This window comes from Xenopus tropicalis, chromosome 5 (genome assembly GCF_000004195.4).
Source record: "Xenopus tropicalis strain Nigerian chromosome 5, UCB_Xtro_10.0, whole genome shotgun sequence".
Lineage (NCBI taxonomy): Eukaryota > Metazoa > Chordata > Amphibia > Anura > Pipidae > Xenopus > Xenopus tropicalis.
In genome coordinates this window covers 50,016,174-50,030,331 of record NC_030681.2, presented here as the reverse complement: position 1 = coordinate 50,030,331, position 14,158 = coordinate 50,016,174, and the positions used below count along the sequence as shown (strand labels likewise).

The window sequence follows — 14,158 nt, the reverse complement described above, 5'->3', positions numbered from 1 at the left end:
TCATGTTGAAACATCAATTGTAAAATAAGAGAGAATTGTATGGTTGTTTAGTTATGTTCACATTGTGACTGATAATAAACCCCTCACTCTAAGCACACTTTCTGTGATCCAGACTTGAAACATCAACCTTCACAACAGAAATCTTACATTATTAATGTGAATATAAGTGTAAGCATATACCCTTTTTTAATATAATATAGGTACTTGCTGGCCCTGAGTACTATGGCTAGGTCTATTATTATCTGAACATACACAGGGAGAACACAGACACAGTGCAGATAGCAAGAATTAAATTTAGGAGTCCGGTACTGCAAAGCAGTAATGCTAACCCCTGTGTCACCATGCTGCCCTCTATTTCTAGGTACTTTTCCATCAAGGGATTATATTAGTACCTTAAGCTTTAACAAGAAAAAACAAAGGAACATGGAAAAAATCATTCAATTACTTGCATATACCAAATATATGTATAACCATAGATTTACCTACATTATATTTATTTGCATTCTAAATGCCAAGATCAACAGTTTTCCAGATACCCCAGCTAGGGTGATATATATAGCTTCAGTCGCTAATAGCATCAGCATAGAGATATACATAGCAGATAGCCAAAGTTTACATTTGCTAGTCAATTTATTTTCAATTGGTGACAATGTTTACACTAGCTTAAATGTCTGCATATGCAAAACACATAAAATGGTTTACAGAATGTTTTTTTTATTGCAGCTACCATGGTGAAATGAGAAATGAAAACCATGATAAAAGCCCCCTTTATCTAAAGGGGAAATATATCTTTAGTAGATATTTCAAATTTAGACCCCCACTTTTTAATACACAAAACTATCACTAGAGTGCTGGGCAAATGTGGTTGGAAAGTTAAAGGGATATGGTCATGATTTTTATGGTATACTTTTTATTTCTAATTTACACTGTTGACATAGAAAACAATTCACTCTACCGTTTAAAATTTTATTCTTGAACCAACAAATGTATTGTAAGGATGTGTTATGCAAAAATAGGAAACACAACTCCATATTAGAAAACCCCATGGTGATCTTGTGGGGGGACCAGGGGAGAGGGGGCAATACGACCTGAAAGCAGATACACAAACATTGGCCTGGGGGTCCTAAGTTACATCATTCACATTTGCTTATGCAACAGGATATTAAAGGGATTCCATCATGATTTTTATGGTATACTTTAACACTGTTTACATAGCAAATAACTCACTCTACCATTTAAAATTGTATTCTTGAACCATCAAATGTATTAGTTGTAAAATGTATTAGTTGTGTAGGCAGCCATCTCAGTGCATTGTGCCTGAGTCTGCACTTTCAGAAGGAGCCAGTGGTACACATTAGAACTGCTTTCAGAAACCTATTGTTTCTCCTACTCCCATGTAACTTGGAGTCCCAAACCGGACTTGGATTTCTTACTGTTGAGTGCTATTTTGATACCTACTGGGAGCTGTTATCTTGCTCCCCTCCCAATGTTCTGCTGATTGGCTGCTGGGGGGGGGGGGGGGAGGGAGGGCAGTGATATTACTCCAACTTGCAGCTCAGCAGTAAAGCGTGAAATTTATCAGAGCAGAGATCACATGGCTGTGGCACCCTGGGAAATGAAGAATATGGCTAGCCACGTGCGAAATTTCAAAATTGCATATATGAAAGAAATCTGTGTTTTTGAAAAATGGATTTCAATGCAGGATTCTGCTGGAGAAGCTCAATTAACTGATGTGTTTAGAAAAAAAAGCATGTTTTCCCATGACAGTATTCTTTTAAGTCAGCATCTCCCTAATTCCAATGTACAAACTTGTCAAGTTGGGGAATTCCTTATAATGTGAAACAAAGCACTGTCTCTGTCTATAACTCAAAGATTATATGTCTTCTCCAAACAAGCTGTTTCTTCCCAAAATAGTACAGGGTAACTCTTTTGAAATGAAAAATAAGTTTAGTGTTTAAAGGACAAGGAAAGTCAAAATCTATTAAGCACACTTTTAAATAGTACTACTATTGCTGTGTAAAAACACTATATTTCTGGCTTGCCTAATGAAAGATTAACAGAGATACACTTACTACAAACTACATACTTGTTTCAGTGAACGGCGCCGCCATCTTTAAAAAGGGATGCCCATACCCTCTCCCTCACCGTCTCTACTGCGCGTGCGTCCCCAACATCCTGCGACTTTGACCAGCTCACAAACCAACTGCCCCCCCCCCCCGCACCAGCCGGCACCCACCCACCAGTGTGCTGAGCAACCAGCACCCCACCCCCCCCGTCCGAACTGTTTGCGCTGGCCACTGCCCGCTCCCCCCACCAGCACTCGCCTGTTGTGCTGCCCACTCCAAGCCACCCCTCACCAGCACTCGCCTATCCTTCCTGCTGCATCCACTTCAAATGGCCCGGCTCGCCGCTGTACGCACTATTTATTTAGCGCATCGCCATGGCAACTGGACGTTTGCCGGTCTATCTCAGAAGGGGAGCGCGCCTGCTCGTGCTGCTGAAGAGGGACATGTGCACATGCGCCGCCAACAGTCCTGGGAATCCTCTTTACCCAGCTCAGCGTTTTTTTTTTCCTGTTTGGCTTCTGATCATCTGAGCGATCGCAATTTGGGGAGACTTAAGGGCACTATTGAGATAACTGAAGGTAAGCCTGCAACTTGAGATTAACTCTTTATTAGCCTTTCCTTCTCCTTTTAAGTTTCCCTTAAGGATCTTTAAACGGAGAATGAAAGAAAGGCATGGGAGTACAAATTAATGAAAAGTTTCAACTTTCTGGAGAAGGGACTGAACCTGGGCCTTGGATTTATGGTGAATTATGTAGATTAAGAACTGCCTGCACCAAGCAAGAAATACAAACATCTGTAGAGACACTGGACCAATTAATCACATGGAATTCCTTTTACTTCACACTTGCCATAATTTATATCAAGCCACTTTGATCCACATTATCCTGTACCTTATCTGTTTGTCCCTTGCAGACCCCCTTGTATATGACTTTGTTAACACCTTCCACACAGATGGATATTCCTTTTTTCTGGTTATTTGATCTATGAGCTTAATGTTATATATACAGAAAGCACCACAGCTTCATTGTAATCATCTTGAAAAAGGAACTAAAATGTTTGAAAAAGCTTGCTATGGTTATCTTAGTTACATAGGGTTGAAAAAGACCAGAGTCCATCAAGTTCAACCCATCCAAGTAAACCCAGCACAAACAACCCACACCTACCAATCTATACACTCACATACATAAACTATATATACAACCACTAATACTAACTGTAGATATTAGTATCACAATAGCCTTGGATATTCTGATTGTTCAAGAACTCATCCAGGCCCCTCTTAAAGGCATTAACAGAATCTGCCATTACCACATCACTAGGAAGGGCATTCCACAACCTCACTGCCCTCACCGTGAAAAACCACCTACGCTGCTTCAAATGGAAGCTCCGTTCCTCTAATCTAAAGGGGTGACCTCTGGTGCGTTGATTTTATGGGAAAAAAGAACATCCCCTATCTGCCTATAATCCCCTCTTAGCCAGTAAAGGTTAGTCAGGGGTGATAAATGCAATTTTAGATAATTTCTATGCAAAGATAACCATCAATAATTATAACAGTAGTGGCAAGTAAAAATCAAGAAACCATTTAATAGGACAAAAAAGCAGCCTAGCACGTTTCGTGCCTTGTGAGGCACTTACTCATAGGCTTACTAATGAAATCAGCCTCACCAAGATTGTATACAGATCTACACTATACACAGTAAATTAGAGAACCAACATGGATTTATAAAGGACTGTACATGCCAAACTCATCTTATCAGCTTCAATGAGATGCAGTAAACTGAACCAGGACAGAGCTATTAGGGTTATAAATTCAGATAAAAAAAAGCTTTTCACACTGCTCCAAACAAAATGTAAGTCTAGTAAGTTCAAAAGTTCAATTTAGTTTAAATGCAAGTGATTGAAAAAAAAAAAAAAAAAAAGATTTAGGTATTACTTCATAAATATAACATGGAGCATTAAAACCATTTAAAAAGTTAATTCTGGTATAATTTCCCACACTGAAGAACTGCTGAACAAAAACACTAATACAAAAAGAAAATCACAGCAGACTGAAAATGAAGACTGACAGCTAATTTTTAGAATATCAGTCTACATCATATTAAAAGATACTTTAAAGGCAACCTTACCCATTTTCATTAATCCCCAATAATTTAACTTGTAATATCTTAATAGACCGAAACTTTAGTTTAGAATTCTTTCAGCATACAGAAAACTAACTACTGAATTGCTAAAGTACAAACAAAATATACTTACGAAAATAAAATATCCAAGCATTTAATTAAGGATGCATTTTATAATTGAATCACAAATAGAAGTTCAAAGCATCAACCTCTGAAACTTCTGAATAAAATAATAATATATAATTATTCAATTAAAAGACATTTTTTTAACAAAAAAATGACACATAAATGTTTACATTTAACTTGAATATTTACCCAAGAACCAGTGGATTAGGAAGTTCAGTTTCAGTTCCATTAACCATGGAGTCCTGATTTGTATCTGTTAATCTGTCTGAAGAATCAGCAGAAAGGCCTAGCAAAGAACGCACACGTTTTGACTTCACATCAAGAATGGTGTCTGTGTAACCAACTTCTTGAAGATATCTGTAACAAATAAAAAGATAGTGTAAACATAAAACATCAGGATAATTGTCCACTGAAATGCTATCTGAAAGTAATATGCTAATAAATTATCTGGTACCAGTTGCAGAGCTGCCTCTTGCACTACCATCCTCTACAGTCAGTTGAAGAAAATCAGTAGAACAATAGTTCATTCATAGCCTATGCAAAGTTAAACTGTAAAACATTACTTCAAACACTTCCAAAAATTAATCTGGAAAAATTTCCTAAAATATAGCACATTTTCATACAGACCAGCAAGGTTAGTACAGTACTATTTCATGTCACTTACTGTCTTAGCAATTGTCGACTTTGTTTCCATATAAACTGGCTATTCTGTTGAGGTGGCTGTATCTCATTTTCATTTGCTTCATCTAGAAAGTAATAACAAATAATTTACCGAATAAAATGTAGAAGCTATGTTTGTCCCTAAAAGAATAAAAATGAACAGCTCCAATTTTTATCTAATACAGTGCTGTCCAATTGGCGGCCCATGGCCCTCCAGTGTGGTCCCCCCCATCTGTCTGGCTGCTGTGACTGCTTACCTTTGTGTAAGCTTTAAATGATATCAGTACTGAGATAAACTGCCCCCCTGCATTGTTTACACCTCAGATTCAGGCTATAAGCCTATGCATTATTCACACCCGTAAACCCGTGCATTGTTCATACCTCCCTGCTTGTGTGTGCCATACTGTGCCTTATGCCCGCTTTGTGTGCCATACTCTGACTGCCATGGCTCACTGTGGGAGGTGAGCCTGGTGGTCTTTTCTGGGAGTCTGTTAGCATTTAAAAATAGTTGTTAGGGGGTCCATAAGGGGTATAATGAGTAATGGGTGATATCCCTGCAGTGAGCACCACCATATAAATATTTCAGCAGCATTCCTATTTAACAAATTAATATCATAACGTATTATTCGAACATTGGCTTGTAGTGAGCAATAGAGTAAGTAGCTTTGGAGGTTTTGCATCAAGGCAGAGATTGCTTTATTTTACCTGCCCAATGTTTAAGATGTTTGGGCAGAGTGGTGAGGAGGGTTCATTATTTCAGAGCTGAAATGTGGCATCATAAGCAAATGAACAGCAGTTTTGATGGCACATTTTAAATGATCAGCTACTTGCACCCTAAAGGAACAATGTGGTAACATTTTAAATGTAAAAAGAATTCATTCTGGTCAGAACTTAATATAGCCTGATGTGAAAGATGTGACTTTTCACATGCAAAAAGACACTTTGCATTTAACTGTAATGACCCATGACGGTTATACAATATAATCATAGGAGAGTCTGCTAAATTTAAACCCAATACTTTCACAGTAATTCCTTTCACAAAACACATTCAGTCGATGACAATTAAATATGTAGACTGGTTTGTGTGAGCCCATCCCACCCTTTTAAACATATGTATGTGAATTCATATCTAAATAGCATGCTTGTATTTAGAGGTTGTACTTACTACCCATTAAAGTCAGGGGGATCGCATAAGCAACCCTTAAAGTCCTCAAGTGATTTAAGAACTCAACATTCATGGACAAATTGGTCCCAATGACAGACACCTAAATATATTATAAACATGACCAAAAGTGCCCTTCTACTGTCATGGGATGATAGCTGCTTGTTTTAGAACATTTGCACTGCATTATAAAGCAAGGTAGGCAGAAGAGGTACTTGCCCATGGCACAAAAATGGGGGGGGGGGGGTTAGCCACAAACTTCTTCTTTTCCCTACCCCTTGTCCACCCACTGTTACTCGGCAGTGCTCACAAGGAGCAAGCGCACACACGGGGGGGGGGGGGGGGGGAGGTTAAGGTGGCCAGCTGGGTTAACTAGGGCCGGGGTCCCCAACCGCCGGTCTGCGGACCGGTGCCGGGCCGTGGACTGCTTGGCACCGGGCCGCTGCAGTTCCCCCGAAACCCAATCCGGCGCACACAGAGGCGACGCGTGCATTAAGGCGCAAAGAAACGTAAGACCGCGCCTGCAATTCGCGCTGCAGGCATCTGGCTGGCTTGGCCTAGTCCTGGTGGAATAGAGTAGAATATATGAACCTTAGGTTTACAGAAAAGAGCTGAAATAACAGGAAACTGAAGAAAGAAAGCCTATATTGGCAGACTAGTTTGGAGACATAAAAGCATACAGTTTTCTCTGGAAGACAAAAAGATCAAAAGTTGTGTTATGTCAAAACTTACCAGAATCATAATTTGGGGGTTTCATATCTCCCTGATTCAATTCTGTTCCATATTTTAACTTGTGGTATTTGGCCCTGAATAATAGGAAGAAAAAGACAAACAATAAGGGGCATAGCCAAGTGCCTATGACAAATACATTTGCCTTACTGTAAGTGTGCTTTTATGAACACAAAATGTTTCCATTTTACCAACACGTGTGGGGAAAAAAAATAGCTATTGCTAAATCTCTTCAGCAAAACTTATAGAATATTATTTTAGGGCCACAGCAGATGCAAATTGCTGCAACCCTGACAAGCAGAACCTGGACTACCAAAATGCTTCTCCCCTCCCCAGCTACTTCACATTTACTTAAATGGTATGGTATTCACATGTTGTCCATGACAGTTATATGTGATGTGCTCCTGAGTGATACTGACCTACAGCACAAACTGCTGGCATATACAAAGTATTCTCATTCAAGAAAAAAATAAAGATGGCAGTTTTATCAATCCTGCCTTATAAAACGGTGTAAAAAATAAGTAAACCTTTTTTTTCTATCTCTAAAATTACTCTAAATGGTGCCCAGATTAACATACCTTTCTCCCTGCATTCAGCCTCATTTAATCTCAAGAAGCTCGATTGCGGTTCTTTTAGCTACTTCCTGGTCTAGAGTGATTTCGGCCCCCTTGTCTTTTCTGAGCTCTCCTTCTCTCTTTCACTATAAAGATGGTCAAAGAGGTGACTACTGTGCAAGCCTGACCGATTTCCATCGGAGCAGGATGCACAAGCATGCGCAGCAGACACCTCTTTGACCGTCATCACAGTCAAAGAGAAAAAAGCTTAGAAAAGGGGTGAAGCTTCATGCTAGACTAGGAAATAACTGAAGGAGCTGCAGCTGCATTTCTAATAATTTAGAAAGCACATGAAATTGAGTTGAAGAACAAAGGTATGATATTTAGGGGAACTTTAGAGTTTAAGGGGCTTTTAAAATAAAAGGCTTACTTATCCTTTATGTTTTATGCAAAAATCTAACATTCCAGCTATATCTGCAAACAGCATACTGGGCTTCATATAAAATACTGTTCATTCAAATAGCAGGCCACTTTCAAAACCATATACATTGTTCCCAACTCAGCAAACAGACTATCTTGCTGAACTATAACTTACCACCCCTAATTACAAGACCAGCATGCAGCTTTTTTTCTAAGCAAAGGTGCAGTGCAATTCCATCTTGTCCAAGCCCTGGGGATCCAATAAACACTGCTACTACCCTTATTATGAATAAACAATAAGATGTCAGTGCCTGGCTTATTAAAAAAAATGAAATAAAACACATGCTGCCATGGACCATTATATTTTTCATAAAGGAATTTTAATATATAACCCATTTTACTTCTCCTGATCTTCACTTCTCCATGACAACAAGCAAACTGAATCACACCAACTATGGGTGAAAAAAAGAGATACTGCAGTTGCTAGGAGATAAATGAGAGTAAATATACAAACCAATAGCAGCATCTATTTTTCCAGTTTTGCTTAACTGTGTTAGGCTCTGCCCAAGGGGTTATCTTTAGATAAATACAACTTTTGCATGAACCAGTTTGTCCCCGTTATATGAGCCTGAGGCTTTTAAGTCTCAAAACTAGAAGAGCACCTTAGAAGAGTCTTAAATCAACCACATACACATCTATTACTGATACATATATAATATATTAAAATTATGAACACTTTACAGCCTACAGGATAATCATGATCATTGCCATGCACCTTAAACAATAGTATGAGTGTTGTGCAGCAGCCCAGATTTGGATTGCCCTCTGAAGGAGTTAAGGAGTTGCTGAACCTTGATATATGAAACATCCTAATAAGCACACCAAGGCACAATCTGTCATGCTTCTTTTTGGTATGTTTAATCATCCAACCCATCCACAAAACAAAGAACATATTGCTGACCTTTTGATATATGACTGCAAATAATCATAGTATTGTTTTTCCAGGGACATAATTATTATAAACAGTAAGAAGCAAAGGTTTGGGGAGAATGCTTCTGCCTATGTCACAGGGTAGCTCTTCAGCAAAAAATGGTAAGCATTAAACTAGATCAAATCACACAAAAAAGCAAATGATAATCTGAAGGAAGAGAGAATTATCCTTGAAATGCATCATGTTCTTTAGAAGGTGATAAATAAAATAACTGGAGGAGAAAAAAAAAACAGCCTGTAAGGTCAAATTTTATTTTTTTTTATCATTATAAAAACAAACACATTTCTTAATGAGTGGAAGAAAGGAAATATTATTAAAGGTGCTCACACATGGGCAGATACTGGGGTTGTAATAGACTTTCATCAGTTTGTTTAAGGGATTGAATCAAATGCCTTCCAGACTGCTATCTAATCAGGTTCATTTTAATTGGGCTGGGTTAAAAATCCATTAAAAAGCAGTCCATTACTTAGGGCTCTGGCACACGGGGAGATTATTCGCCCGCGACAAATCTCCCTTGTCACGGGCGACTAATCTCCCCAAACTACCATCCCACCAGCTAAAAATGTACATTTTAGTCGCCAGTGAACAAAGGAGATTTGTTGCGGGCGACTAATCTCCCCGCGTGCCAGAGCCCTAAGTAATGGACTGCTTTGGTTTGTGTTAGCTCAGGTTTGCAAAGAGCTGCATGGTTAGATCTGCTTAAGAGAAGATTTTTATTAATTTACAAAATCCCTAGGAAAGTTAATAAATTCATGGTATGTTATGATCGGAGCATGAGCTGCTTTAGTAAGTACTTTATTCATATCCCGGACCAATTCTTATGATCTGACATTATTTTATTCAACATACTCTGTGTTTATATATTTATGCATGTAGCATTCTTTCCACTTTGACATCTCGAGCACATATACACTTCCAGAAACAGGAATAAACAGCATAAGAAAATATGCCATGCAACTAATAACTTAGGTAAAGGTATTTTATAAATTATACTATTGTGCAATAAGAAAAAAAAAAAGACATGCCAGCAATTTAGCTAGGTCAAAGTATGAAGCTTGTGAGGCAGGGGGATATTCCAGTCTGAAGTGCAATTAATTACAATAACAGTTATAGTAAGATTTGCTAAACACCGCTGCAAGCCCAACTTGAGAGTCACTGAAGATGGCATTTTGGGTGAAAACTCATTTTAGTTGAATGTAGTATACAGCAATGCAATGTTATATATGCCTATACCTTGTTATGAACAAATGGGGCCATGTAAGGAGTTGAAGTGGCACGAAATGGATCAAAATGCGAAATGCCACCCTGCCACACTATCAAATGCTGGGGAATACATTGGCATGGCCTAGCCAAAATTTATTTTTATCCAGGGGTGTTTGCCATACTTTCAAAGTGCTCTTAAGATCAAGTGTGGCTTAAACTGGTGGGCTTGGTGCACACACCACATAGCATCCTTTGTCACTGAGGCCACGACAAAGTTGTGCACCCTAAAAGGTGTTGATTGCAATAGACAGGAAACTGTTATAGAATGGGCCAAATATCCATTTACTGGACAGGTCCAAGGTTAAAGTATATTTGATTAACTAAAGCCCCAAAGAATAAAAGTACCAAATCACAAAAGAAAGCCATACACTTAAAGCTGATCAAAACCCATACAAAGCCATCTTTTACCTCAGCTTTGTCTCACTACAACGCTAACAATTCATCAACATCAAAAACTGCAGATTTTACCACCATCAAGAAAAGGTCTAAATGTAGACCTGCAGCTAGATGAGGCCCTCAAATTAATTTTCAGTGCATACTACCTGCCCTAGGGCACTAAAAAATTTGTTCTATGGAGTTAATGCAAAAATTATAAATACAGTAAAGTGCATCTATCAGTTGGTGAACAATATAGTTCACTATTTGATTTGACAAGTATGCTTCTAAAAATCTCAAAGAAACAAATTGAAAGTGGGTAGCTTTTTCTGTGGTGAGCTCTAATCTCACATTTTGATAAAATTGCCCCATGTATATTATTTTAAAAAATAGTGAGATCCATATGTTAGCTAAGATAAGTGAAAAAAGGTTGAGAAGCACCGGTCTAGAGTTAAGCTGTCTTTAACAAAGTTAAAACAATTAATGATGTAAGAACGTGAAATACCTTTCCTGCTTCAGAGCATATTCCAACATCTTTATTCTTCTCACTAGATCTTTCTTCAAGTTTTCTTGTCCTTTCCTTTCACCTTGCAGGAAGGCTATCTGAGCCTGTAGGAGAACACAGGGGAAGTCACAAATGCTATAATATTTTTTGTAGCAACAAAACATATAGTCTTATACCTAAAGCAACTGTTAATGTCACAACACTCTGAACAGGGTTCATGTACAGGTAAGTGATCCGTTAAAAAAAAAAAAACTTATCCAAAAAGCTCAGAATTACAGGAAGGCCATCTCCCATAGCCTCCATTTTAAATTAACAATAGGTGGGGTGCCGCCCCCAGATTTAGCCTTTCCTTCCTCTTTAAATTATTTCTTTGCAGACTTAAGATATGGAGATCCAAACTTTCCCCCAGGTCCCGAGCATTCTGGACAACAGCTTTAACACTATTTTGAAGATAAAAATAAATGTTCAAATAACCAACTACTAAGGGTTAATTTACCCAAGAGTCAATGAAACTGCTAGTATGTTTTTTTGAATGTAAACAAAACCTTCAGTCTAACTTTCCTTTCACATACACTCACAGCATACACTAGGGTCAAGTTTTTTTAGAAGCCACCTGAACTTCCAGTGTGGAATGCTCTTGACACCTTTCAATTTTTTAAAATTCATTTTTTTTTCATGAAGGAAAAATATGCTGAATTCAAATAACAATAATTATAAGTATTTCAACAGTGGGGAAAATAAGCTCAATGCTGAAAGAAGGAAAAAAAAAAAAAGGATACAGATGTCTGTGTATATGACTTTCAAACTAGTTTTGCCATCTACAACTTCTTGTCCTCTGCAACAACAGCGGTTCAAGTAGAGTTTCATTTAGAAATCCAATTATCATGCTGATAAATCATGATGTACATAATACATATTTATAGGATAATAAATATTTGGCATAAGTAATCTTTTGCTTCAAATATGTGTGATGGAAATTGTGAATACTTTTCTTTACCTTTCCTTGCATGGTGTTTCACAAATATCACATGTAATACCAGAATTTCCTAATGAATGCAACATTTACTTGGGATTGTCCTAGTAGCTGCATGAGGAGCATGAGTGTAGGCATGAGTGTTAGCTGAGTCACTGTGTTCTGACCCCAAGATGCTAATTTTTCACATCAGGACTAACTATAGACTCCATTAGTGCTAAAGGTTATAGAGAATATTGCATGGAATTTAACTACAATGAGAACACATTTAAGACCCATAATGATTATGCGCATACCTGAGAATGTGTTTAATACATATATAGTTTTTTGCTGGGATTCGATTAAAATGGACAGAGATTTTGATATACTTCACTCTGTTTGTCTGGAGGCTCCCAGTCGTTCCTATTCACTTATATACTTGTGTAGTGGTGAACTATAAACTTAAGCTTAAATTTAATGGTTTCTTATAACAAGCCAAACGCTCACCAAATTAGACTACAGGTCCGGGTGCTTATGCCCCAAACCTCTCGCTCTGTAGATAATCAGTCTTCATGTTAGTGCAATTAATATACTATGTACAGTTGTGAACGGTTAGATATACACTCACCGCTTCCTCTCAGTGGCCTGGGTGCAATGCCCCAGACCAGCTGCAAGGGAAAACATGACCTCAAATCAGGTGTAGAAACATCACCTGTATGCACCCAACGGACTCCAGGACATCGGTTGTAAAACTTCAAAAAGCTTTATTCAAGGATCCAGACCTGACGCATTTCGTGTGTTGCCACACATATTCATAGGTACCTATAAATCATGCCGGTGATGTTTCTACACCCGATTAGAGATTTTGATATGCTTATCGTTTTTTCCAGTGTTTTGACACAAATGGTTCACCTATTGTATTTAGGTGTATTTTTCTTATTAATTACTTGGAGAGTGATATTTATATTAATCCATAGATATTATTATTGCTGTATAGATTAGTTAATGATATAGCAAAGTTTTACTGCATTGTGGCAAAGACCAAGGAAGCCGACATATTTACATAGGGTTGAAAAAAAGACCAGAATCCATCAAGTTCAACCCATCCAAGTAAACCCAGCACACACAACCCACACCTACCAATCTATACACTCACATACATAAACTATATATACAACCACTAATACTAACTGTAGATATTAGTATCACAATAGCCTTGGATATTCTGATTGTTCAAGAACTCATCCAAGCCCCTCTTAAAGGACATATCTATTGCTGTGTTATAAAATATAAAAGGGAATTAGGTAAAGGAAACTCAACAGAATGGATTTAAGGGAAAGGGAAACAAAGATAAACACAGCATAAAAATCTGGTATATTTAACATTAAACAGTCTGCAATTATGTTACAAGCATAAGGATGCCTGAAACATATTGTGCTAATGAAATGTGTCAGTGAGAACTACACCAAACAATGTCAGTTTAAACAATCTATTATGAAACTAAATACGTCAAGCTTTAATCATGTAATATTAAGCAAGAGATCAATTCTGGCTCTGTAGAGTTACAACATAATGACTGCCATAATATTCCTCATGTACAAACTTGTACCTTTATCTACACCCAAACATGAGAACTCTTAAGATATAAAGAATGACAAATCTTTACTTATCAGATTATCAATTATGCCCTGTATTCATTTCAAGTTATCATATATAATTCTGTATATAATGATTAACAATCCCTGTAAAAACATACTGGTAATGTAAAAATAAAGGAAATTAATAATTTTGCTGTAAAGGCTATGAGAAAACCTACTGGATTGCCCCTAATATGAGAGCGCACTGGACGCATCCTCTCCTATATGAAGCTGCACTGACAGGCACAGTGCCGGCCCGAGTGCAGCTACACGGAGCAAGGTGTATGCTTTAGTTTTTTCGTATCAATCTCCACTCTCCGTAGCTGTACTCAGGCCAGCGCTGTGCCTGTCAGTGCAGATACACACAGGAGCCTACAAAACACAGAGGAAGAGAAGCAGAATGTCCCAGAAGGCACCCCTATAGTTTGTAAAAGAAAAACTATGCCCCTAAACAATGTAAATGTCTATAAAAACATTGGCATAAAACAGCTCACATGTAAAAACACCGCTTTGTCTAAATAAAGCATTTTCATAAAAATATACTTTTTTAGTAGTATGGGCCATTGGGAAATCCTAAATAGAAAATTGTAATTTAATG

The 14,158-nt window shown here is 37.8% G+C and overlaps 1 protein-coding gene across 3 annotated transcripts in view; it reads right to left on the bottom strand.

The window, feature by feature from the left end:
* strn (striatin) overlaps positions 1-14,158 on the bottom strand; it is a 67,244-nt gene that overhangs the window by 33,910 nt on the left and 19,176 nt on the right. For all 3 annotated transcript variants that reach the window (XM_012962812.3, XM_031901572.1, NM_001142185.1), the window contains 4 exon segments: positions 10,972-11,075; positions 6,867-6,940; positions 4,977-5,058; positions 4,502-4,669 (listed from right to left, as the gene is read on the bottom strand). In XM_012962812.3, the coding sequence (XP_012818266.1) occupies positions 4,502-4,669; positions 4,977-5,058; positions 6,867-6,940; positions 10,972-11,075 (428 nt within the window).